Here is a 27,504-nt window from a genome sequence, read left to right on the forward strand (position 1 = left end):
GCAAAACTGGAGCCAATGGGAATCGGGAGAGAACTCTCCGCTGGTTGGGGTCATACCTAACACAAAGGAAGATGGTTGTGGTTGTTGGAGGTCAATCATCTCAGCTCCAGGACATCACTGCAGGGGTTCCTCAGGGTAGTGTCCTCGGCCCAACCATCTTCAGCTGCTTCATCAATGACCTCCCTTCCATCATAAGGTCAGAAGTGGGGATGTTCGCTAATGATTGCATGACATTCAGCACCATTCGTGACTTCCCAGGTACTGAAGTAGTCCATGTCCAAATGCAGCAAGACCTGGACAATATCCAGGCTTGGGCTGACAAATGGCAAATAACATTCATGCCACACAAGTGTCAGACAATGACCATCTCCAGCAAGACAGAATCCAACCATTGCTCCTTGATGTTCAATGCATTACCATCACTGAATCCCCCACTATCAACATCCTGGGAGTTACCATTGACCAGAAACTGAACTGGACTAGCCATGTAAATACTGTGGCTACAAGAGCAGGTCAGAGGCTAGGAGTCATGCGATGAGTAACTTACCTCCTGACATCCCAAAGCCTGTCTATCATCTACAAGGCACAAGTCAGGAATGTGATGGAACACTCCCCACTTGCCTGGATGAGTGCAGCTCCCACAACACTTGAGAAGCTTGACACTATCCAGGACAAGCAGCCTGCTTGATTGGCACCACATCCACAAACATTCACTCCCTCCACCACTGACGCACAGTAGCAGCAGTGTGTACCATCTACAAGATGCACTGCAGGAATTCACCAATGCTCCTTAGACAGTACCTTCCAAACCCACGACCACCATTGTCGAGAAGGACAAGGGCAGCAGATAGATAGGAACACCACCACCTGGAAATTCCCCTCCAAGTCACTCACCCTCCTGACTTGGAAATATATCACCGTTCCTTCACTGTCAAAATCCTGGAACTCCCTCCCTAATAGCATTGTGGGTGTACCTACACCAAATGGACAGCGGAGGTTCAAGAAGGCAGCTCACCACTACCTTCTCAAGATCAACTAGGGATGGGCAATAAATGCTGGCCCAGTCAGAGAAGCCCAATATCCATGAATGAATATTAAAAAAGAAGTTTTGTACCCTAAGCTCCACAAAAATCACCAGATCATCTGTCTTTTAGTGATGTTGAGCGAGGGAGCCAGATGCCAGGGAGAGCTTCCCATCTCTTCCTTGCAGTAGTGCCGTGGGATATTTTTCATCCACCTGCGAAGCAGTTGGAGCCTTGGTTTAACGTCTCGTCCTCAGCACTGCAGTGGGTGTGCCATTTTGTGTTCAAGTCTCAGGATTCGAACTTGAGCCTATAACATTCTGATTCAGAAGCAAAGGTCACTAAGCCACGCTGACACCTTGATGTGCAGCCTTGTTCCTTTCATTTGTTGCATAATTTTTAACCCCTTGACTCTGTTTCCTACTCGCACATCTGTCTCTTGTCACTGCAGTTTAATGCATAAAATTTGTAGCATAGAAACTGGCCATGAGGCCCAACTAGTCCTTTCCAGCACAAACACAGAAAATGCTGGGAAAACTCAACAGGCGTAGCAGCATCTGTGGAGAGAGAAACAGAGTTAACGCTTCGAGTCCGTATGACCCTTCTTCAGGACAGTCCTTTCCAATGTTTCTGCTCTCCTCCTTCCACCGCTCTTCATCTTAACCTATCAGAATATTTTTCTATTCCTTTCTCCCTCATGTATTTATTTAGCTTCCTCTTATATACATCTATGCTGTTCACCTTCTTAATTCATTCACAGGATGTGGGCTTCGCTGGCTGGGCCAGCATTTATTGCCCATCCCTGACTGCTCCATGTGGTAGTGAGTTCCACATTAATCCAGATTTGCAATGGTGCGCTGGAGTAGCTATGAGTAATGCCATGCAAGTGTAGGGATTTGGGCTCATGCCAGTGATCATTGAAGTACACAGTTACCAGCATCGGACATACTGTTTTAGGGATGACACCGTGCTGAAGACCATACAGCTTTAGAAACCCAGAATGAACAGTATTCATTCAATTAATGAGTCTTTGCAGAAGCCACACCCACATTTTTATCTCTGAAACCTGCTTCTGAAAACACCAACTACCTTTGAGTTTGATCATTGATTCTGCCATTCAGCACTCCACATGCAGCTCATTGCTATACACTTAGGAACAGGAGAATGTTATTCAGCTTGTTGGCCTGTTCACCATTCAGTCGGACAATGGCTGATATGTATCTCATCTTCATTTACCTGCCTTGGTTCCATATCCCTTAGTATCTTTACATAACAAAAATCTATGAATCTCTTTTTTGAAATTTTCAGTTGACCCCAATCTCAACAGATTTTTAGGGGCGAGATTCCAGATTTCCACTCGCGTGAAGAAGCATTTCCTGACATCACGCCTGAACAGCCTAACTCTCATTTAAAGATTTCATTTCCCCTTGTTCTGGATACCCCTACCAGAGGAAATAGTTTCTCTTCATCCGCCCTAACAATTAAATCAGCCCTTGATCTATACTCAAGGGAATACAAACCCAGTCCAAGCAACCTACCCTCATAATTTAAACTTTTTAGCCCCAATACCATTCTGGTGAATCTGCACTTACAATGTCTCCAAACTATGGGAAGTATGATCAGGCAGTGTGGCCTTGCCCTGCCATTGCACCGACACTGGCATCCTTCATCTGAAGGTGAATAACAGCACTGCATGTGATACCACCATCACAATACATCTTTCTGCATCATTTTTACTTGAGCGTCAGATTTCCTCCTTTCCCATTTAGTCTTCTCCCAAAGGTGCCCGAGCAAGACAGAATTCTTGGATTGAGTACATTAGCTCAGAGCTGATTCTGCTGCTTACCTCACTGAGTTGTAAACTCACTGATTAATGAGAGTGGTAGTTAACTACATAGCAGGAATTGTTAAATTCCATTTTGTTGTGCAGAATTCACCAACTCAATCTGACATGCCCCTTTTTTGAGAATTGAATGGAATCTGGAAGCAGTACTAAAACTTTCAGTAATGGCTCATTAAAGAGAAAGAACAAAATTTTTAGAGCCCATGTATTATTTGTGGAAGCATTTTTTTTGATGCTCACACTTCTCGAAAGAAACTTTTGTCACACGCCTTCAAATAATAAGCAGATTGTCAATGCATTTAACAATTCTTCCCTTCAACAAATGTTGGCGCTCCATAGGTCTGTCCAAAATCCACATCTGTCATTCTCTCTCTCTCTGCCCCCCCTCCCCCTCTCCCTCTCTCTCTTTCTCTCTGCACCCCCTCTCTCTCTGTCCCCTCTCTCTCTCTCTGTCCCCTCTCTCTCTCTGTCCCCTCTCTCTCTCTCTGTCCCCTCTCTCTCTCTGTCCCCTCTCTCTCTCTGTCCCTCTCTCTGTCCCCTCTCTCTCTCTCTGTCCCCTCTCTCTCTCTCTCTGTCCCCCCTCTCTCTCTCTGTCCCCTCTCTCTCTCTCTGTCCCCTCTCTCTCTCTCTCTGTCCCCTCTCTCTCTCTCTGTCCCCCCTCTCTCTCTCTGTCCCCTCTCTCTCTCTGTCCCCCCTCTCTCTCTCTGTCCCCTCTCTCTCTCTGTCCCCCCTCTCTCTCTCTGTCCCCTCTCTCTCTGCCCCCTCTCTCTCTCTGTCCCCTCTCTCTCTGTCCCCTCTCTCTCTGTCCCCTCTCTCTCTGCCCCCCCACTCTCTGCCCCCCTCTCTCTCTGCCCCCTCTCTCTCTCTGCCCCCTCTCTCTCTCTGCCCCCCCTCTCTCTCTGCCCCCCCTCTCTCTCTGCCCCCCCTCTCTCTCTGCCCCCCCTCTCTCTCTGCCCCCCCTCTCTCTCTCTGCCCCCCCTCTCTCTCTGCCCCCTCTCTCTGCCCCCCCTCTCTCTCTGCCCCCCCTCTCTCTCTGCCCCCTCTCTCTGCCCCCCCTCTCTCTCTCTCTTTCTCTCTGCCCCCTCTCTCTGCCCCCTCTCTCTCTCTCTGTCCCCCCTCTCTCTCTGTCCCCTCTCTCTCTCTCTGTCCCCTCTCTCTCTCTGTCCCCTCTCTCTCTCTGTCCCCTCTCTCTCTCTGTCCCTCTCTCTGTCCCCTCTCTCTCTCTCTCTGCCCCCTCTCTCTGCCCCCCCTCTCTCTCTGCCCCCCCTCTCTCTCTCTGTCCCCTCTCTCTCTCTCTGTCCCCCCTCTCTCTCTGCCCCCTCTCTCTCTCTCTGTCCCCCCTCCCCCTCTGCCCCCTCCCCCTCTGCCCCCTCCCTCTCTGCCCCCTCTCTCTCTGCCCCCCACTCTCTCTGCCCCCTGTCTCCCCTCTCTCTGCCCCCCTCTCTCTCTCTCTCTGCCCCCTCTCTCTCTCGCTCTCTGCCTCTCTCTCTCTTTGCTCCTCACTCTGTCTCTTTGCTACTCGCTTTTTGCCTCTCTCTCTGTCTCTTTGCCACTCTCTTTTTGTCTGTCTCTCTCTCTCTCTCTCTCTCTCTCTCTCTCTCTCTCACTCTGCCTCTCTTACAGACAGAATCAAAAATTCCTTTCTCTTCTCCATTTTATTCATACAGTTAAGGCCGACACTCCTCCAAGCTTTCCTTTCTAGTTAGCTGCACGCCCTACCCTACACATAACACCCTCCTCCCTATGTCCTCACTGTGCTAAAATTAAGATTGGATTCATCATCCTCTGCCCTTAAATTCCCAGAATCTCAGAACTCTCTGGAACTCCTTCCTCTTATAATCTAAGAACTTTCAGAAGGATCACTACTTGGTTTACATGGTATTTCGCTCTTTCTGACCTTGTTGCAACCTGCATCATGGGCCTTGCCCTTTCACCTTTTTTTTATTTAAATGAGTGTGAAACAAATATTTACCATTTGAGAACACTCAGTTACATAAAAAAAATTTATCCCAAAACAACAACTTTCATCATGGAGTGAATTGTTTAATGAGAAAATCACTTTAAATGCCTCCATGGTATTGGAAACTCAGGCAATGCAGGCTTGACTGCACAACCTTGCTTTTAAGCTCTTAGCTGCCATTATATTGTGATGTGAAAATCCTACACGAATGGCTGTTACCCAGCGATGCACCATGGAGTCAGCTTACTGCTGTTAACCTGTGGGCGCCCTCACCTGGTCGCTATTTCATTGCAGCAGTTTGTTTTTTGTGTGTGTGGCCTGGTGCTGTCGTAACCACACAATCTGCACTTTGGAAAATTGTAAATGTTTGGTCAGTCTGTGTTTACTTAGCAGTTCAGCTGAGTAGATGTACTGATGCATGCTATCATACATGCAAAAATTGATCCAAAAGCTCAATTTCTACTATTTGAACTTTTTAAAATCAACTAAAAGGACTGTGAAGCTAAACCTTAGTAGAAACTACAGCACAGAGACATGCCATTCGGCTCAACTGGTCTGCACTGGTGCTTGTACTCCACAGGACCCCCCCCTTCCTACCCAAATTCATCTAACCCTATCAACGTACCCTTCTAATCCTTTCTCTCTCTCGCACCAGTTTCCCCTTAAAGGCATCTGTGCTATTCTCTCCCAGCCACTCAATGTGGTCATGAGCTTCACATTCCAGTCATTTTCTGGGTAAAAAAGTTTCTTCTGATTTACCATTTGAAAGCATTCAGTTATTTAAAAAAAATCCCAAAACAACAGCTTCTGTCATATTGAGTGAATTGCTTAATTAGAAAATCCTCCCAAGGTATTATTAGATTTGTTAGTGACTATCTTATGTTTACGGTCCTACTTCCCTGGCGAGTGGACACATCTTTCCATCTACACTGTTGAACCCCATCATACTTCTAAAAACTAAAGTTTACCTTGGATTCTGTTCTCCCTTCTGCTGCCCCCACCCTCAACTGGTTAAAAAAAAACAGCAAGTAATTCATCCTTACAAACCCATTAAGTCATAAGTTTTATCCTCTTGGCTCAGTTGGCAGCCCCCTTAGAAAGTTGAAGGTTCGAACCCTGCTATGATTTGAGCTTATGAACTAGGCTGACCCTCCCAGACCCTCCTATGGGAGTGCTGAATCATCAGAGATGCTGCCTTGAGTTAAACTGAGGGCAGAACAGGTGGACCTATGTGATTAGACAACAGGGAGTTCTCCTGGTTTCCTGACCAACATTCACCTCTCAAATCAACACCACACAAAAAAAAATACAGATTTAACTGTTCGTTCATTTCATTTGTTTTTTGGATGTAGGGGATGCTGTCAAAATGTACAGGGTAGGTTAGTAGCCAAGGTAGATGGATGGAATTAAGATACACATCCGCCCATGTTTTTATTGAATGGTGGAACAGGCGCAAAAAGCTGAATGGCTCTATTCCCTGTGTTCCTAATTTGTTGCCCATCCTGAGTTTTTCTGCGAAGTTGGTGGTAGGCAACAGGAACGGGTATTAGAATTTTTACAAGGATGATACCAGAACTGAGAGGTTATAATGATCAGGAAAGATTGAAGAAGCTGTGGCTGCTAGTCAAGAGAAAGTTGAGGAGTGGCCTTTATAATTTTGAAAGGGTTTGATAGTATAGACATCGGGAAGATGTTTTTACCTGTGGAGAGACCAATACAAGGGGTCATCCTGTAGCCACTAATAAATCTAATAGTGAATTCAGGAGAAACTTCTTTACCCAGAGTGTGTCTGGAACATGGAACTCTACCACATGGAGTAATTGAGGTGAATAGCACAATGCATTTAAGGAGAAGCTAGATAAGCACACAAGGAAGGAAAGAATGTAAGGATATGCTGATAGGGTTAAATGAAGAAAGGTAGAAGGAGGCTCATGTGGCACATAAACACCATTGCTCAGTTGGCCAAATAAAAGTTACGGCAAACCTTTCTAAAACTCTGGTTTAGGCATAATTGGAGTATGGTGTCCAATTCTTGGCAGTATAGGAACAACGTAAAGCCTTTAGAGAATATGCAGGAAAAAAATTATGAGAATGGCTCCAGGGATGAGGGACTTCAGTTACGTAGATAGATTGGTGAAACTGCGATTATTCTCCTAAGAGAAGATTTGACAGAGGTGCTCCAAATCATGAGATGTTCTGGACACAGTAGTTGGAGAGAAACTGTTCATATTGGCAGGAGGATCAAGAACCAGGGGACACAGATTTAGGGTGATTGGCAAAAGAATCAAAGGTAAAGTGAGGAAAAGCAGTTTACGCGGCGAATGGTTAGGATTGAAATTTACTGCCTGAGAGTGTGGTGGAGACAGATTCGATCTGGACTTTCATATGGGAATTGAAGAGAAAAAAATTGCAAGACTTTAGGAAACTGACAAGGGAGTGGGACTAACTGGATTGCTCTTGCAGAGACCTGGCATGGACAAGTTGGGCCAAATAGCTTTCTTCAATGTATCCATTCTATGAATTTTTGATTCTAAATGGCCTGTTCAGAGCTGGACATTCTAAATAATTGGGCCAGGAAGGGGTGGGTGGGGCACTCTGGTTCCTGATTGCTCTGCAAGGGCTCATTTAGTGAAAGTGGCAATGGGGGAAGATGGATGTGGTTAGCCTTGGATCCTCCTGCCATTGAACACTGCGAGCACTCACTGCTCCTCCATGGGTCTCGCAGGAGGAAAAGAACCTCAAACCTGTAGCTCAGCACGAGTCAGAGTGTGTAACGAATGGAGGCATAACCACACACACGACCTTGGAGTGCACGGTATAGCCTGGCCTGAGAGGAAACCGGTTAACTTTAGCTTAGTTAATTATCTGTTCCCAGCTGAAATGTAAGCATCAAGTGTGCACAGTGAACAAATTAGGAAGCATTAAGAAATTCCCTGGTTTTATATTTCCACATGGAAAATGATAGGAAACTCCGCACAAGCACGTCGTTTCTCAGATTTATTTGTGTTGTCTATGGGATAAAGACAAATAAGAGCCCAGTGCAAACAGACTGCTTCAATTGTACGTGTTTGCAGTCAAACTATGTTAACAGAATTAGTTTGCATGTTTAATAGTGATGTATAATGACTGTCTTTTGTTTATTTACAGCCTATTAACAATGCTGATTTCATTGTTCCTGTTGAGATAGATGGGACTGTTCACCAGGTAAGGAATCCTATTGTAAATGATGCATCCTTTATTATACAAAATGGTCAAAGTTCAGAGGGACGAGGGCTGGACGTTGGATCAAGCTGCCATCATGTTGAGAAACCAAGCTGTTTACACAAGTTGAGTGATGCGGGAGTGGCATTTGCAGAATCACAAGTGACCACAGTATTGAAAGGGGTGCAGCTGTAGGGATGGGAAACCTGTGAAATGAAATAACTAAGAATGAAGTGGAGGTGATTGCAGATTAAAAGAATCCCACGTTTATGCAGCTTGTTAAGAGTAGGATAGAGGTAACTCACTTCCCGTAGATAATTGCTCAGAAATTGGCAGAATTGTACAAGAAATTCTAAAGCAAACTATATTTGAGAGGCTGGACATTGCATACCAGGCATCTGTGGTCACTGGTGTCATGTGGCTGCCTCATTAGGGTCTCTCCCTCACCACCAGTACCAGGGTTCACACCTCTGCTTCATAACTGACAATCGGGCTGTGATTAGACTCACCACACATTTACATGGCTCACTACTCAGGCAAGTGCACTTACTCCAATGACTATTTGGGTTTGGATCAACAACAGCGTGCATTTATGTAGCACCTTTGGAATGGCAAAACATCCCAAGGCATTTCAGAGGTGCACTAGCAGGCAAAGCTTCAGTACCGAGCCACAAAAAGACAACTTAGACCAACTTGGTCCAAGAGGTAGGTTTTTAGAAACGTCACAAAGGAGGAAAGGTATAGAGGTGGAGAAGCTTGGTGAGAGAACTCCAGAGCTTGGGACCTAAGCAGCAGGAGGATGAAGAGCCCAAGCTTTCCTTGTGCTACTCAGGGGAGTACTTCTGTTCCTCCTGGCCTACAAGAAAAACAAATAAAAACTCTCCTCTACTGGCCCTGGCTGCTGTGCCCGACCAGTTTTGCCAGCTGGAGAAACCACGAGTGCTTCCTTGCACAAGCCGCTGGTTGACATAGCATGTTGGGCCTGGATGATGCCATCTAAGGCCCTGCAGCTTTGGGTGAGTATACCTGGAGTTTGCAATTTAAAATTTCAATAGACAGGATTGGGGTGGAAAGCAAACGGGGATTTCTCCTGAACCATTTTAACTGCCCCAGTCCATTTCCCTGGGCAGGGAAGGGATGGTTAGAATTCCCCCATCATCCAGATGTATTGTAAGCCTTTTGTACAGACATTGCTTTACTACATCTGAATTGTTGGCAGCAGCTAAACTGCAGTATGACTAAGGGGTTAGATATAGATAATTTAGCTACAGGATCACAATGGAGCAGTGTAAGGCCTGAAGTATTTTTAGAATAATTGTTTTCCTTTTGTGAAATAAGAGTTTAGGTTTAATCTGTGACTGAATATGCAGCAAAACACGATTGCTGGACTGAACCATTTGTGCAGAGTTGGTGACTCTACTATGTACTCTGGCAGAAATTGAGGTCAAGTGTCTGACAACATAGTGCACAGGGTTCTGAAATCAGTGCTTCTCTGCTGGGACTTGGATTTTAATTGTTTCCCAGACAGGTGGAATGCAAGTCCTTTGCTGTCTGTAGGTGTCCCTGTTTCTAATGGTTTACAGCTCAAAGCTTTACAAGCACAGTTTAATGCTAACATTGCTTATCTCACTCATTTGAATATTCTCCACTTGTGACATGCGTCATAAATATTAGCATAATTTCAAGCCATAAAACAAATTACTGTTGAGAGATAAAAGCAAAGCACTATCTCTGAAATCACATTTCACTGGATGAAAACTAATGCAGAAAAGGCTGTTTTTGCATTGTGTTTAGTACACAATGTTGGGTGTTGCTTCGGTTTGGATACAGCCTGTGCTATCCTTTTTGTAAAGGGGTGTGATGCTGACAGCCTATGACAAAATGTTCTATTCCCATCAGCTGAAGTCTCTCACTTTGAGCAAAGAAATTCACCTGATTTTGTTTAAACAGAAATATTTGAAGTAAGGGTGAAATGAGATAGTTTGGATTAGAACATCCTTCAGCCTAAATGTCAATCCTGCAATTTTCCTATTGCAGAATTCAGCTGTTAAATTAGCTCAATGCCCTTGCCTCAACAAATCCTCCCTTCCAGCTGTGTAAAGAACGCATTTGTCCTGAATGTACCCTACGCAACCTGAGTCGGCTTACCCTATCCACAAATAATGTTCTACTTTATGTACGTCTCCGTAAAGTCCCCTCTGGGATGACTCTTTGAACTTATCAGCTGAACTTATCAGATTATTCCATGATACATGAACTGTGCGAGAAGACATATATCCATTTCTCTATCATGCACCAAAGTTTTTTCCTGACTGAACTGTTTCTGTATTGTGACAATTCACATAGATCGGCAGCTGAGGGAGGTTGGAGTGGGATTTCCTGGAACCACATCAGTAGGGGAAATCCTGGGAGTTAACTCAAAATGTTCAGCTCCTTTACTAAAGCAGTCAATCAACTAACAACTGCATAAAAGCAAAATACTGCGGATGCTGGAAATCTGAAACAAAAACACAAAATGCTGGAAAAACTCAGGTCTAACAGCATCTGTGGAAAGAAAAACAAAGTTAACGTTTCAAGTCCGTATGACACTTGTTCAGAGCTAAAGAGAAGTAAAAATGTGATTAAATTTATACTGTTTAAGCGGGGGTGGATAGAAGGCCAGCAATAGGTGGGGGCAAAGGAGAGATTGACAAAGATGTCATGAACAAAAGGACAAAATGGGTGTTAATGGTAGCGGTAAGGGCTAAAGGACTAACAACTGCAGATGGGACTAAATTCACGTGACTATTATTTAAATGGAGAGAAGGGAAGTTTTTCCTATCTCCTAGACTTAAGAGGACCTGAGTATTTAAACTAATAAGTCTTGAGCAAGATTATGGAAAGATGTTATTTAGGTTCTTTAAATATAGCAAGACAGTAATATCATGGCTATCAGCGCATTATTAAACTCAAGAGGAAACACAAGTACAAAATGTCTTCATTTACAAAGCCCTCCACTGCCTCTCACTTTCTGACCAGGATGATCTCCAACAAGTGTCCTTGCTCGCCTGGTTTACTGTTCATAACTTGCTTTCTCTGTTCTGCCATCAGTAGTCTATCTTAGTCACAATGCCAATGCCCTCTGAAACCCTTCCCCAAATCACTCTGCCCTGTCACTTCAGTCAAAAGCTTCAACATTTTCTTTTTGCCCTAAGTGCTTTTGGCCTCTTTTCTCATTATTTTGGGATGTACTTTTATGTGGAAATGCTGTGCTAAGATAAGTTACTATTATTGAGACTTTGGATTACAACACATGGGCACTGCCCACTCTCCCAAGGTTCTCCATCATTTGTGAGTCTAGAGATAAGAGTATCAGTAACTGAGCTTAGCATCTTTTTACCTGATGTTCGCACACGTGAACTTCCAACAGGCATTATTAGATAATCAGGAATTGAAATCCTGACCATTTCTCCCTCAGAAGTAGCTCTTGACTGCCACCTCACATGAAACCAACCAGTTCAGTATGGAGTGAGGATCGAGCCACTGATTGCCCTGCTCTGTGTGCAGTACCTTTTAAGAATGAAAAAGGGAGGCAACTTGCAGAACGCTGAGTACCACTAAAAATAATTATCAAGACTGATCTGTATCTTAACTCATTTACCCTCCTTCGTTTTGTAACCATAATCCTCTTGCCAAACAAAATTCAGTCCCAGTTTTGAAATTTTCAATTCATCTACAGCCTCAACAGCCTATGAGGGAGACAGTTCCAAGATTCCATTACCCTTAGTGTGAAGAATTGCTTCCTGATATCACCCTAGAACAGCTTAGCTCCAATTTTAAGGCTATGCCCCCTTGTGTATTTTGCATATCTGTCTGTGGGTGCAAGACTAAATCAATGCCATGGTTCATGCATTACACTGGCTGTGATACTCAGGACGCTGGAGCCTGTCGGCGTTGGACAATGTCTTCCATCGAAGGATGTATGACCAGACTGGGACCTGGTTCAAGTAATCCAGGATAGGCTGTGTAGCTTATGGTTGGCCTATTCTTGATTACTTGCACTAGGGGGCAGTTACAGTACACAGAATGTTGCATCTGAAGACAGAGGAACATCATTGACTGTATGAAGCATGAATTAATGATGTGAAGTAAATTGAGGTTTTAAAAGTTTTGTATTTTACTTTCCCTCTAAGGAAAGAGACAGAAACTATTTACAAATCGGAGAAAACTACTAGCTACTGTTACTTTACAAGAAATTACCAAATGTGAAAAAGTGGATTGATGCTGATTGTCTGCTGTGTGTGTGGGAATTTCCTCTGCTGTCTGTACCTAATTTACAAATATCTCTAAAACAGATTATTTAGTCATTATCTTATTGCTGTTTGTGGGATCTTATTGTGTATAAATTCCCTACATTACAGTAGTGACTACACTTCAGAAGTACTATGGCTGTAAAACACTAGAGGACATACTGAGGTTGTAATAAGCAGCTTTCTCACCAAAGTTTAGAAAATTATTACCACTCCCTCTAAAGTGGTAGATTAGATTAGACAGAGCACCGTAATCTTTATTTTTTAGCCATGTGTCTGTGTTCCATGTTTCTTTTGAGGCTCCTGGGGAGACTTGTGTGTCGCTACCAGATGGTGAACCTCCATGAATTATAGTTCTAGACTCAGTCTTTCAGGCCAAGCATAGAAAAGCAAAGCTGTATCTTTAGGTTATTTGCAGCATCAGTTACCAATCATTTACTCCTTAGACATCCTAGACAGTCATATGGAGAGCAAGTAAAGCCGGCAAAAACAAATAAGTATGCAATATATCAAAACTGAGTGCCTCCATTGGGTTAGTATGTCAGCATCAACATTTTCCAAGGCTTTAAACACTGTGCAGAGTACAGCAGTGCTTTCATAGTTGATGACTCTCCCAACGACTGTACAAAAATACTTGTTGCCTAATCGTGACCCTGTGACTAGCTAATTTTGCATTTGGTTTGCAAAATGCAAAGAAGTGTTGGATTTAGTAGCAGGATAGAGGAACACAGCAAGCCTAAACAGTACATCACAGAATATGCATCAAATCACTGACATTATAGTATGACTAGAACTCTATCTATAAGCAGAGATTGGTTGTTGTTGGATGAACATGTATTTTACCTTGAGGTAAGCTTGGGTTTGCATGCTCCTCACCCTACAGACTAAACTGCGTCCAGCTGTGTGTAAATGCTTTCTCTCCACTTCACTTCATTGTGGGTTCCCTCCTTTGAGAAGATCCAAAGATTTCCAGTGAGGTTCCTAGAAAACCTTGGGGGAAACCCAGCCCTATTTCCCAGATGACATGCCAGGAAATCTCATCTGACTTCCTCTAGAAGGTGGAATAAATAAAGGCTAAATACAAGGTAAACCAGCAGAAACCAAAGGGATCACTTCAAAATGCCTCCATCTACCTACCGGGATCATGAAAAAGTAGAAAGATAGTGAGGAACTACTCAAGGGTTCATTTACCAAAGGTATAAATGTACTGAGGCATCAGCACAAGAGGTATCCACATCTTAAATTTACTAGCTTCAAAGGCCCTGACTGCAAAGTGGACCTGGCCCCTGGATTTTACAAAGATAGTTTACCAAGTAGGTGGTTTTCATGCAATTCTTCATTACCACATTCCTATCGAGGAATTAGAGCCCTTGTATCTAAGTCAAAGCAAAGTCTTTGGCAAGCCTGGAAATGTCATTTTTAATAGGAACTTTTTGACAGGGGTGAATTATTTCTATTGCCCCTGTTGGCGTTCATTTGTCTGTCTCAGCTGACAATGTAGCTCACTATTAAAGATTTGTGCAGTCTTGCCAACCCACTGACTCTTGAAGGAACGCTAGTCAAATGCAGAGCTCAACTTTCTGAGAGCCATGTGTCTGCAGTAATATTTTCCCCATACAGCCACAATGTTCTGTGCTGATCCACATGCAGCACCCAAGAAAAAGAGGAATATTGGATCTACAGCAAGAGACCTGGCAGGAGCTGCTGGTTGTGGATATCAAATTGAAAGCAATGGGCTATTCCAGCTACCAGAAAAAGCCCATAGAGCATGACTGCAAAGGCTGGAGCCAACTTCTGCAAATGATCAGTACCTTGCCCTAAAATAGACAGAATAAAGAGTCTGTCCAATTCAACAGAACTCTTGTTTAACATGCCAACTATGGGCTCAACCGTTACACTTCAAACCCCCTCTGGCCATGAGACCACCACCTCGAGCTTCACCAGCAGAGTCCAAACACCAATATACTTTGGCCAAGGAATTTACCAATAATGGGATGACCTTGTTATGTTGGCATGGTGCCAGAGACAATGGGGAAGGTCTTGTTCACCAAAGGCTATTTCTGTTCCAGGCAGTTGTTGAAGCTGATCACGGTATTTCCAAAGGCGCTGGTGGAAGATTAAGTGCGCCCTTTATCCATTTCCTGAGTTCTGCAGTGAGATACTTAGGGCTGTGTTTAGAATCACTTGGGTGAAAACTACAGCAGCATTTGCTGTGTTACCTTCTGACAGGAAAGTTATTCTTGAGAGAAAGTCAAATGAACTCTTGGAATCTTAAGAATAAAACCAGGTGAATCTATGAGGTATCAAGTGGCTTTTTTCCCTTTAAAAGCCTTGCTTGCTCAACTTGCGTAGTGGCAAAGCCTGGTTCAGTAGCTGGCTTTTTCTGGCAGCTGGAATAGCCCATTGCTTTCAATTTGATATCCACAACCAGCAGCTCCTGCCAGGTCTCTTGCTGAAGACCCAATATTCCTCTTTTTCTTGGGTGCTGCATATGGATCAGCACAGAACATTGTGGCTATATGGGGAAAATATTACTGCAGGCACATGGCTCTCAGAAACTTGAGCTCTGCATTTGACTAGCGCTCCTTCAAGAGTCAGTGGGTTGGCAAGACTGCACAAGCTGCAGAAATCTTTAATAGTGAGCTACATTGTCAGTTGAGACAGACAAATGAATGTCAACAGGGGCAATAGAAATAATTCATCCCTGTCAAAAAGTTCCTATTAGAAATGACATCCCCAGAAAGACTTTGCTTTGAATTAGATGCAAGGGCTCTAATTCAATTCACAGAATCACACAGTGCAGAAGAGGCCCTTCGGCTCATCGAGTCTGCACCGACACATGAGAATTCCTGAAATGGAGGAATTTAAAATAGTCACAGTACATCGGTTTATTAAGACAGTGTATCTGGGGGCTGGTTAACTGCTGTAGACCTTGTATTTCAGTATCCTGGAGAGTCATGGATCAGTAACTTACGCATTTGCCACATTTGTCATTTCCAAAGTCTCCCTGTTGCTTCTATTGGAGCATGAGTAATTCAGCTGAACGTGCTCACCCAATAGAGCTTTCCAATCCTAGCCACTAAGTCTTGGTACCTCATCCGTGGATTTCATATGGTGGCCACTGATTGTATTACAGCAATCTCCATTGACAGTCAACAGGACAAGTGGTCAATTTGTGGTCAGTTGATTTAACGAAAGGTTAACTCCAGAACACTTCCAGACCCAATGGGGTTCATACAGGACAAGCTGGTGCGTGAGTTAGTATTGCAGTAGTGCGTGAATTCGATGTTCCCATTCCATCTTTCAGCTTGAGTTTCCCCTGGTATTCTCTTGGCATTTTAGCTGGGCATGTACCAGATTGACAGAGTCAAGTGTCAAGCTGAAATTACACCAAAGACATTTGCAGGAAAGAAGGAACCCCAGTTAACAATTTTCTGCGTTTCTGTTCAAGAATATGTTAGCCTGGGTGTTGGGATAGTTTCTTCTTTTATTCTTATAATTCTTAGACATCAAAAGATGTGAACAAACAGTGAAAGGCATATTCATGACACATTATTTTCCTTCCAAACTGTGGTTGGACTCCATAACAATAAGGAAGCGGTAGAATCTTATTAGTAGCTATCGCCTCTCAACAGTTGTGGTGGGTCACAGGGTGCAGTTCAGTATGACATCTGGACATCAACACATTCCAATTTGCAGCCTGCTTAATGAAAGCCAATGACTTAGATTAGGGTTTCCTGAATCTAGTCTTGATTTCTCGTTCAGATTGGAGTCTCCAAAATCTGTTGATAGATTTCTTAGTTGAATCAAACTTTAAATATTTATATTTTGTGGATTCTCTCTTGGTGTCTAGCCTTGTGCAACATATTTCGATATTATGCCTAGTTAGGCCGTCACTTGTTTCCCCTTGGTGCTTTAATTTATTTCTTAACAAGCAGAACTTCAGCTCAGTTAACTGCAGACCCAAATTCTGCACTACCTATATTTGCGTTGACATTTTAACAGGGCCCTCTTTCAGACTCTCCATGTTTTCAGAATCAACTTTATACATCTTTGGCCCAATGAAACTTGCTGACTCTCTTGACATTGCTTTCTAGCTGTTCCATCTTCTGTCTGCCACCACCCTTTTAACCCTGTAATTTAAAATTTATATTATTTGTTTCCGATAATGTAGGAACCCAGGCTAGAAAGTTAACTAAGCAATTGTTAGCCAAATGAATAGTTGAATGCATCCTATAGGTTTACATATCATTCAGGGGAGAAGCCCAGCAAACAGGTTGAGTCACTTTTCCTTCCACACCAGCCTCTATTTGATGGATATTCATGGCTGTGCTATGTTGAGAGCTAATGGAATGATACAGGCACAGAAGGAGGCCATTCAGCCTGATGTTACATTACAGCCTTGGTTCAAACATGGACAAAAGAGCTGAATCCCCGAGGTGAGGTGAGAGCAACTGCCCTTGACATAAAGGCTGCATTTAACCTAGTGTGGCATCAAGGAGCCTTAGCAAAACTGGAGTCAATGGGAATCGGGAGGGGGGAAAGCTCTCCGCTGGTTGGAGTCATACCTAGCACAAAGGAAGTTGGTTGTGGTTGCTGGAGGTCAGTCATCTCCACTCCAGGACATTACTGCAGGAGTTCCTCAGGGTAGTGTCCTTGGCCCAACCATCTTCAGCTGCTTCATCAATGACCTTCCTTCTATCATAAGGTCAGAAGTGGGATGTTTGCAAATCATTGCACAATGTTCACCATTCGCAACCCCTCAGGTACTGAAGCAGTCCATGTCCAAATGGAGCTAGACCTGGACAATATCCAGGCTTGGGCAAATAACATTCATGCCACACAAGTGCCAGGTAATGACCATCTCCAACAAGGGAGAATTGAACCATCGCCCCTTGATGTTCAATGGCATTACTGTCACTGAATCCCCCACTATCAGCATCCTGGGGGTTACCAGAAATTGGATAGCCATATAAATACTGTGGCTACGAGAGTGGGTCAGAGCTAGGAATCCTGTGATGAGTAACTCACCTCCTGACTTCCCAAAACCTGTCCACCATCTACAAGACACAAGTCAGGAGTGTGATGGAATACTCTCCACTTGCTTGGATGAGTGCAGCTCCCACAACGCTCAAGAAGCTTGACACTGTTCAAGACAAAGCAGCCCGCTTTATTGATACCACATCCACAAACATTCACCACCGATGCACAGTAGCAGCAGTGTGTACCATCTACAAGATGCATTGCAGAAATTCACCAAGGCTCCTTAGACACCACCTTCCAAACCCACGACCACTACTATCTAGAAGGACAAGGGCAGCAGATAGATGGGAACACCATCTATGGTGTTCCACACCTGGAAGTTCCCCTCCAAGCCAATCACCATCCTGACTTGGAAACATATCACCGTTCCTTCACTGTCGCTGGGTCAAAATCCTGGAACTCCCTTCCTAACAGCACTGTGGGTGTACCTACACCACATGGACTGCAGCAGTCCGAGATAGGTAGCTTACCATCACCACCTCAAGGGCAACCAGAGATGGACAAATAATGAAACAAAACAAGAAAATGCTGGAAAAACTCAGCAGGTCTAACAGCATCTGTAGAGAGAGAAACAGAGTTAATGTTTTGAATCCATATGACCCTTCAGAGCTAAGAAGCTCTGAAGAAGGGTCAGATAGACTCGAAACGTCAACTCTGTCTCTCCACAGATGCTGCTAGACCTGCTGAGTTTTTCCAGCATTTTCTGTTTTTGTTTCAGATTTCCAGCATCTGCAGTATTTTGCTTTTATCTATGGGCAAATAATACTTCTTCTCATACTCTGTCTTTGCTTCTCTTATTTTTTTTCTCACTGCCCCTTCAAACTCTCTGTATTCAGCCTGATTCTCATTTGTATTATCCACCTGACATCTGTCATACACAGCCCTTTTCAGCTTCAACTTACTCTTTGGTGCTTCATCTTGCATTCTATTTTGGGAAACATTTAGGCAAGGAAGTTTGCAAGAATATCTAGTATTATTGTAGCTTTTGTGATAGATGCAAAAAACAAAATTAGAGGTTTGTTTGTTGAGCTCTTGACTGTTGTCTGTATTCACAGGTTTATGTATTGAAAAGGCCGCATGTTGACCTATTTCTGCAAAAGATGGGGCAACTCTTTGAATGTGTTCTCTTTACAGCCAGTCTAGCTAAGGTAAGCATTCAGCATTACAGAAGCATTCTAACTGTCTCTTTGCATTTGTATGAATAGGTCTCTGGGGAAATAAAAGCTTTGTTAGCATATGTATGTATTTTGTAAAAAGAAATTGCAAAGTTCATTTGTTGTTTTAACCTTTTTTTTCTACTTGTTTGTTTCTATTCTCGTTGTGTGTGTTTTTTTTCACACTGCCTGATGGCTATAGCACGGGTAAGTTCTTTCCCCACACGCATGGCAATACGGCTACCTGGGCCCTTGACTTGGCCTGTGTGGCCTTTTCAAGAGTCTTGTGTGTTGCCATGACTGCTCTAGAAGTAGTGGATTTTTTTTTTAGCAAGCATCTGTTCATAGCCATGTTATTAGTTTCCCCAGCAGTTCAGTTCTCTAGAATTACAGGAGGACAACAGAAAGCACAAGTGCTCAGCTCACTGTGTAGCTACAAACCCCATGCAATTTGAAAAATATTCATGCTTCCCAATCCTCCTCTCTTCCAATCTCCTGCTTGTATTTTAAATGCATATCCAGAGCTGCCTTCGGCATTATTTCTGGCATTATGGTGCCAGAGGACTGGAGAATTCCAAACGTTACACCCTTGTTCAAAAAAGGTTGTAAAGATAAGCCCAGCAACTACAGGTCAGTCAGTTTAACTTCAGTGGTGGGAAAGCTTCTCGAAACAATAATTAGGGACAAAATTAATAGTCTTATGGACAAATGCGGGTTAATTGAAGAAAGTCAGCGTGGATTTCTTGAGGGAAAATCATGTTTAAGTAACTTGCTGGAGTTTTTTTGAAGAGGTGACAATGAGGGTTGATGAGGGCAATGCTGTTGATGTGGTGTACATGGACTTCCAAAAGGCGTTTGATACAGTATGACTCAACAGAATTGAGAGTAAAGTTATAACTCACGAAATAAAAGGGTCGTAGCAACATGGAAACTAAATTGGCTGAGTGACAGAAAACAGTGAGTAGTGGCCAATGGATGTTTTTCAGGCTGGAGGAAGGTTTATAGTGAGGTTCCCCAGGAGTCAGTGTTAGGACCCCTATTCTTCCTGATATATATTAATGACCTAAACCTTTCAGGGCACAATTTCAAAATTTGCAGCTGATATGAAACTTGGAAACGTGAAACTATGAGGAGGATAGTGGAGAATTTCAAAAAGACATAGGTTGATGGAATGGGCAGACAGGTGGCGGTGAAATTCATTGTGGAGAAATGTGAAGTGATTGATTTTGGTAGGAAGAGCAAGGAGAGATAATATAAAATAAAGGGTACAACTCTAAAGGGGGTGAAGGAGCAGACACACCTGGGTGCATATGTGCATAAGCCATTTAAGGTGACAAGACAGATTGAGAGCATGGTTGAAAAAACATACCAGTAGGCTTTATGAATAGGGCATAGAACACAAGAGCAAGGAGGTTATGTTGAACTTATATATGATGCTAGTTTGGCCTTAACTGGTGTATTGTGTCCAGCTCTTGGCGCTGCACTTTGGAAAAGATGCGAAGGCATTGGAGAGATGCAGAACATATTCACGGGAATGTCACAAGGGGACATAAATTCAAGGTGAGGGGCAGGAAGTTTAGGGGGGATGTGAGGAAAAACTTTTTTACCCAGAGGATGGTGACGGTCTGGAATGCGCTGCCTGGGAGGGTGGTGGAGACGGGTTGCCTCACATCCTTTAAAAAGCGCTTGGATGAGCACTTGGCACGTCATAACATTCAAGGCTATGGGCCAGATGCTGGTAAATGGGATTAGGTAGGTAGGTCAGGTGTTTCTCACGCGTCGGTGCAGACTCGATGGGCTGAAGGGCCTCTTCTGCACCGTGAGATTCTGTGATTCTGAATGGTTCCAGAGGATGAGGACCTTCAGTTATGAAGGTAGATTGGGGAAGTTGGGACTGTTTTCCTTGGAGAAGAGGAGACAGAGAGGAGATTTGATAGAGGTATAATCAGGACAGAGTAGATAGGGAGAAACTGTTCTCACTCATGAAATGATCAAGAACGAGAGGGCACAGATTTAAAGTAATTTGCAAAAGGAGCAAAAGCGATATGAGAAAAAGCTTTTTCAAGTAGCAAGTGGTTAAGGTCTGGAATGTACTGCCTGAGAGTGTAGTGGAGGCAAGTTCAATCAAGGCATTCAAAAGGGTATTAGAAGGTTACTTGAAAAGGAAGAATGTGCAGGGTTACGGGAGAAGGCAGGAGAATGGCACTAAGTAAATCGCTCATTCGGTGAGCCGGTGCAGACACGTTGGTCCAAGTGGCCTTTTGCACTGCAAAATTTCTGATTCTGTTGCTGTGCAAGGGTAGATTACTTGCCCAGATATTTCACCTGTGCAGCCGTGCCGGCGTACCCTAGCATCCTAGCTAACCAAAGCTCTGCTCCCTTTGGCCTTAGCAGAAAATTGCCACGCTCTTAGTGTGCATTGGAATATCTGAGCTTTATTTTGTGCCATTCTCACCAACTTATGTGCTAGGGTCCGAAACTAGGGGCGTAAATATAAGATAGTCATTAATAAATCCAATAGGAATTTGGGAGAACTTTTTTTTAACCCAGAGAATGGTTAGAATGTGGAATTCACTAGCACAAGGAGTAGTTGAGGTGAATACCATAGATGCATTTAAGGGAAACTAGATAAGGATATGATCGGGAAAAGAGTAGACTATTATGTTGACAGGGTGAGATGAGGTAGGGTGGGAGGAGGTGTGGAGCATAAACTCCAGCAGGATTCATTTGATCTGAGAGATCTGTTTCCTTGCTGTAACATGTATGTGAGATGCACCACTGTCATTGTCGTCCTGTTGAGAGTGGAGTCACTGTTCACAGCTGTTTTGTTCATGTCTCTATATGTAAGCTGTTTCCTGCTTGTTCTTGGCAAAGTAAAACTTGCAATGTTGTAGTATTGGCTAGCACACACTTACCTTGGAGATGGTAGAGCGAAGGTTCACTAAATTGGTTCCTGGAATAAGAGGGATGGCCTATGAACAGCTGAGTAAATTGGGCTTGTTCTGGAGTTTAGAGAATGAGAGATGACTCATTGAAACATACAACCTTCTAAAAGGGCTTCACAGAGTAGATACCGGCTGAGAAGTCAAGAACACGGGCATAGCCTTAGGATAAGGGGTCGATTATTTAACACTATGAGGAGAGATTTCTTCTCTCAAGGTTGTGAATCTTTGGATACTCCATCGTTGAGCATATTCAAGGCTGAGATAGACAGATGTTTGAGATCTCAGGGAACCTAGGGATATGGGGGTGAGAAAATGGAGCTGAAGCAGATCAGCCATGATTGTATAGAATGGTGGAGGAGGCTCAAGGGGCCATTTGGCCTATTCCTGCTCCTAATTCTTATTTTCTTTATATTCCCTGACTTCATTGCCCTTTCATTGACATTGTGCAACTTGTTTGATTTCCAACCCACCTGTGAACTAGCGTTGGGAAAAGCCCTGAACATGCTTAAGGGGGCGGGGAATGGAAAATGAGCATTATAACATGGAACAAATGTGAGGCCGTGGATTTAATAAACTGAGCTCAGTCTCTGTTCCTGCTGAAACTTTTTTTTTCTCTTGGTCTCATTCATTTCAGGAAGGGAGGAAAAACTGAGCAGGATACTAGGTGTGTGGAGAAGCATTCTATATTATGCACGTAGTGAATAACCATCCTGAAAATTCACAGGAGGCATGATTTGAACATGCAAACACGGGCACACCTAGCCTTGTTTTAACCTTGAATTGGATGTTTTCTTTGCTCATTCCACTAGAAGTCAGTGTTGACCTTAACATAGAGGTTGGTGACACAGAGTTCTGTCCTTCTGGTAGCTGAGACACTCAATGTTAAATCAGTGATCATAAAATTTATTATCAGAAGAGGTTCTTATCAATATATTGATCATATATAGATCATATATAGATAATTCAATTATTCAATGATTATGGTGTTTTTTTAACAATAGTGATGACCTCATCACTGTCAGCCCTTTACCATCAGGGCAGAAGAAACGTGATGATATAAGAGGGGTTAAGAACATAAAACCTGGAGCAAGAAAAGGCAAATCATCCCACTCTATCTCGAGTCCTCACTCGGATATTCTGCCAGCTATCAATACCATTGGTTTCAATTCCTTAAAAGAAAAGTAAGCAGGGCTATGAGGAAAGAGTGGGAGAGTGGAACTAATTGGACAGCTCTTTTGAACAAACAGCACAGATGTGATGGGCCAAATGGCCTCCTGTGCTGTTAAGGTTCTCCAACTCCCTGCAAAATTAGGGCAGTGCTATTAATTTCTCAGTATAAACCCTCAGTGCCTCTCTCAATCCAGCTGCCTTTTGAAGGTATTCATTGATAGCTGCTTTTGGAAGTGTCGTTTAAATGAATTTTATCTCATTTCTAACCCTGCACAAGGCTTGTGAATTTGATGGAAGAATGTAGTTTCAGTACCTGAAAGAAAGTGGAACGTTCAAATTCTATCTTGTGTCACCTTGCATAAGCCTATCAACCCATTTAACAATGGGACCAGTCAGGACACGAAAGCCAAGTAACAAGCAAAGTTTTTATTAAAAAGGAAAAGCTTTGTTGTTTTTGACTATGCGCACATATTTCACAACTGAACAGGTTAACTACCCCTCCAATTAGAAATGGGCTTGTAATGTAGGACCCCATTTTTATATTGTTAATGTTTTGAAGCGTATTGTGTCAGCCATTGAGATCTAACTTGTTTTGTTTGTCCCTCCTTCTCAAAGTATGCAGATCCTGTGGCAGACTTGCTGGATCGCTGGGGCGTGTTCAGGGCCAGGCTGTTCAGAGAATCATGCGTTTTCCACAGAGGAAACTACGTGAAAGATCTCAGTCGGCTAGGGAGGGACTTGAGCAAGGTCATTATAGTGGATAACTCACCGGCATCCTACATCTTCCATCCAGAAAACGCAGTGAGTGTTCTTTTCCACTCATAACCAAAGATGCTCCATTTCTAAGTAGCTCTTCTTTTGCAGAGGGCTGAGTAAAAATGAATTCTCCTTTAAGTTATGTCAGCGTCTCAGCAGAGCCTCAGGAAAATCACGCAGGTCCCCCTCCTCCTTGCCACACATCCAAAAGTTCATCCCACTTTCAGCCTGATTTTATTCGTGTAACTCATTTCAGCCCACCTTTACCACCTGGAACTGAAGCTTTCAGTATACTGTATACCTTCTTAAACATCTTACCAGCCTGTCCTGCCACCTTCAGGGATCTGTGGACATGCACTCCCCTAAGGCACCACTTTTCCTCTACACTTCTCAGAATCCCACTATTTATTGTGCATTCCCTTACCTTGTTTGTCCCCCCCCAAATCCATTATTTCATACTTCTCTGGAACGAATTCTGTTTGCCAATTTTCTGGCCCAAGTGACCAGACCAGTCCATTGATATCTAACTACAGCCTTCCTCACCATCAACCAGACTTCCAGTTTTCATATCATCTGCAAACTTTTTAATCATGTCTTCTACATTTAAATCTAATCTTTAATATATGCCATAAACAGCAAGGTACCCAAGTCCTGAGTCCAGCGAAATCCACTGGAAACAAGCTTACAGACACAAGGACTCTTGTCAACCATAGCTCCTTGCTTCCTGCCACTGAGCCAATTTTCAAACCAATTTGCCAATTTCCATTGGATCCTGTGAGCTTTTAATTTTCTGTTCCCAGCCTGCCATGTAGGACATTTTCAAAAGCCTTGCTAAAATCCATGTAGACTGCACCAAATGCGTTACCCTTATAGACCTGCTTTGTTACCTCCTCAAAAAAAAAAGCTCTCAAAGCCTTAAACAATTCTTGACTTCTCACGTGCTCATCAGATTAATTTATTGGCATTCAGAGTAATTTTCACACTATCTGAAGGACACCACATCGGACATGCCCTCACTTCCCAATCCCAGGTAAACATCAACGTTTTGCTTGCTGCATGGTTTCCACCTTCAGGTGCTTTTTGTGAAGGTATAATTATTACATTGGATTTCACAGGTTTGGTCAATACTTTTGACCTTCCATTTTGTGTGCATTTTATTAATCAGAGGTCTTCTGAGTTTGGAAACATTACTGTTAAATTAACTAGTTTAAATTCTCCTGTTTAAAGACTTTAAGTAGAAGTCTCTGTCTTGGAATGTAATCTGTTCATGAGCTCTGCTGAAGTGCCCATGCGCCAACATTTTTGTCCATAACCCTGCAAATAAACCATCAGGTACATGTCCAGTTGCCTTTTGAAAGATTCTATGGAACCTCCTTCCACCGTCCTTTCCAATTGTCCGCTCTAGATCTAAACAATCCACTGTATGAGGTTAAAAAAAAAGCAATTCTTGTTTCACCTTTAGCTGTGTCAATTATATTAAATCTGTGAGCCATGCTTACTGACCCATTTGCCAGGGGAAACAGTTTCTCTCTACTTGGCTGCCCTTACCTCTGTATTGGCCACCAAGGGAGGAAGGAGGAGCATGATATCGATCTCTCTACTTTGAGCGTGTCAAAGCTAAGTTTATGGCTCCCCAAAGTTGATGGTTCTGGTGCTTTTTGTTAATCACACAAAAGAAATATGGGGTTTGTTTTTAGCAGGGTTCACTCTCTCAGATTGAATCTTAGGAACTGATCAAAGCATTGTTATAAAGAGAGGAAAGCCTTTTTTTTTGTAAAGGCAACCTCTGGTTTGGAAAAATTTCTGAAAATGAGTGATTCACTCAATACATTAGGAATATTAGTAGCAGGAGTCAGCCATTCAGCCCCTCAAGACTATTTTGCCTTTCAATCAAATCTGTATTTCAATTCCATCTACCCTGTTAAATCCTATTGGTCCTCTAAGCATTTAAATCACCCCTTAATCTTCTAAACTCAAGGGAATATCAGCCTAGTTTATGCAATGTGCCCTTATAATTTAACCCTTTATGCCCTAATATCATTCTGCTGAACCTGCACTGCATCCACGCCAAGGCCAATAGGTGAGGCAGTGTGCCTAGAACTTAACACAGTATTCACGTGCAGCCTAAGCAGAGCTTTAAACAAGTGTACAACTTGCAGCCCTGACATTCTCATTTATGATTTTATTTTAAAAAACTCCCCTTGTGGTTCCTCCACTTCGTTTGTGAGATTTTCACAGACTGCTCGCTGGCCTGTCCTGATCCAGTTAATGGAGATGAGGAAGGGCAGTCAAGGTGCTACAGCTGGTCTCCACTTCCCAGGACTAAGTTGATGAAGAAAAGCGGAAAGAATCAGAGGTTCCTGACTGTCATTTGATGGGATATGTTGGAAAGTGGGTTGCTTTGGGCAGGGCAGATAAGACTCAGTTGGGGTAATGGGATGCTGGAATGGGGACTACATAACAGCAGGGGAGCTAGAGTCCACAGAAAACGGGGCCATTTCTTCACCACCTAGAAGGACTAGGGCAAGCAGATACATGGGAACACCATCACCTCCAATTACCCCTCTTGAGTATCAACACACTACCCCGAATTGGACATACATGATTGTTGATGGGTCAAAAACCTGGTATTCACCTGTTAACATTGTGGGAGTATTTTCACCACATGGTTCAAGAAGGCATGTCACCACCACTTTCTTGCAGGCAACTGGGGATGGGTGATAAACACTGGCCTTGCCAATGACTCCCCCATCTCAAGAATTAAGCAAGCCTATTTAACTTAAAAAAAAAAGAAAAATCCTCTGAGTTGCCTTGTCAAAGTCTTCTATCAAGTAGAATATCAGCCCACCTGCTAATCAAAATGTTTTCTCACTTCTTGTTAAAATAGGTGCCTGTGCAGTCCTGGTTCGACGACATGTCGGACACAGAGTTGTTTGATCTGATTCCATTCTTTGAAGGACTGAGTAAAGAAGAGGATGTTTACAGTATGCTGCAGAATCTCCGCGGCAGGTAGCGATTGTGCTCCGGGCGTGTCCTTGCGGCAGATTCTTTACTTTGTTCTTGCCCAATTTTTATTTCGCCCATCCATAGCCCTGACACAACACCACCCCCCCCCACACACTCCCCTTCGCAGCGTAGCATTTTTTTTTGGTAAAAAGAAAAGGAAAACCTCCTTCAGTTTCCCCTGCCTCACGCACCTGTGTTTGGATCGGAACTGCAACTTTTGGAGGAGGAGCAGGAGGAAAATATCTTCAGACAAGAAGCACTTCAGCGGCCCTGCCATTAACTCACGATGGACACAGTGATTGACGTCCATTGAGCTTCTCGAAGCCTGATGTCGGGAAGCCGCAGATGACCAGACTTCATTTAAAAAGGAAGAACTATCAGAGAAAACACATGTAGAAAGCATAACGGAAAACCTGCTTTGGACTACAGTTTGAGTAGAAAACTTTTCCTTCTCTCTACCTACCAAAAACAAGCATTTGGGCAGTTCTGTAATATTCTTAAGTATTTTTTTTTCCTCTTTTTTTGTTTATTTTTTTGGTTGTTGCTATGCAGACAGTCACACTGATCTACAGTAGCTGACCTGATTCTGTGATCTCTTTTTTGCAGAATGAAGTGCCTTTTTGAAGAAAAAAAAGTTGATAATTTTAGATGAGAAAAAAAAGCAAAGTTACTTTTTTTGTACACCGCATATTCCAGAGATCTTTTATCTTTTAATGACTGTATGTTTTAAAACAAAAAAAAACAAAAATTAATCTTTATGAGCACTGTTATTTATGCTGAACACGTTGAATTATAAGTGCTGGGTACAAGTCTCCAGAGTCATTAAACTTTTAAATTTTATACCAATTGGCTTAAATATAGTTCATGGACACCAAATTATGATTTTTTAAAAATTACTATTTTAAATATAGGGATGGTTTAGGGTTACCGATGTCACACTTATAAGCAGCCATTGCAGTATGACATGATAAGGGACGGATCAGAAGCTGGAATCATTACCAGAGCTACCAAGTACTCGGGTAATATCATGGTGCTGCCAGATACTGTGATGAATAGTTTTTTCCTTTTCTCCCCAACCTCCATGCCATCCTTCCTCTCCCTTTTTTAACCTAAAT

The 27,504-nt window shown here is 43.1% G+C and overlaps 1 protein-coding gene across 3 annotated transcripts in view; it reads left to right on the forward strand.

Annotated features, from left to right (window-relative positions):
* ctdspla (CTD (carboxy-terminal domain, RNA polymerase II, polypeptide A) small phosphatase-like a) overlaps positions 1-27,229 on the forward strand; it is a 190,745-nt gene extending 163,516 nt beyond the window's left edge. For all 3 annotated transcript variants that reach the window (XM_078536481.1, XM_078536488.1, XM_078536494.1), the window contains 4 exons: positions 7,973-8,029; positions 18,414-18,506; positions 23,243-23,428; positions 26,271-27,229. In XM_078536481.1, coding sequence (XP_078392607.1) covers positions 7,973-8,029; positions 18,414-18,506; positions 23,243-23,428; positions 26,271-26,396 — 462 coding nt within the window. In that variant the 3' untranslated portion in view covers positions 26,397-27,229. The remainder of the gene's footprint in view (positions 1-7,972; positions 8,030-18,413; positions 18,507-23,242; positions 23,429-26,270) is intronic.
* The last annotated feature ends 275 nt before the right edge of the window (positions 27,230-27,504 follow it).

This window comes from Cetorhinus maximus, chromosome 3 (genome assembly GCF_964194155.1).
Source record: "Cetorhinus maximus chromosome 3, sCetMax3.hap1.1, whole genome shotgun sequence".
Taxonomy (NCBI): domain Eukaryota; kingdom Metazoa; phylum Chordata; class Chondrichthyes; order Lamniformes; family Cetorhinidae; genus Cetorhinus; species Cetorhinus maximus.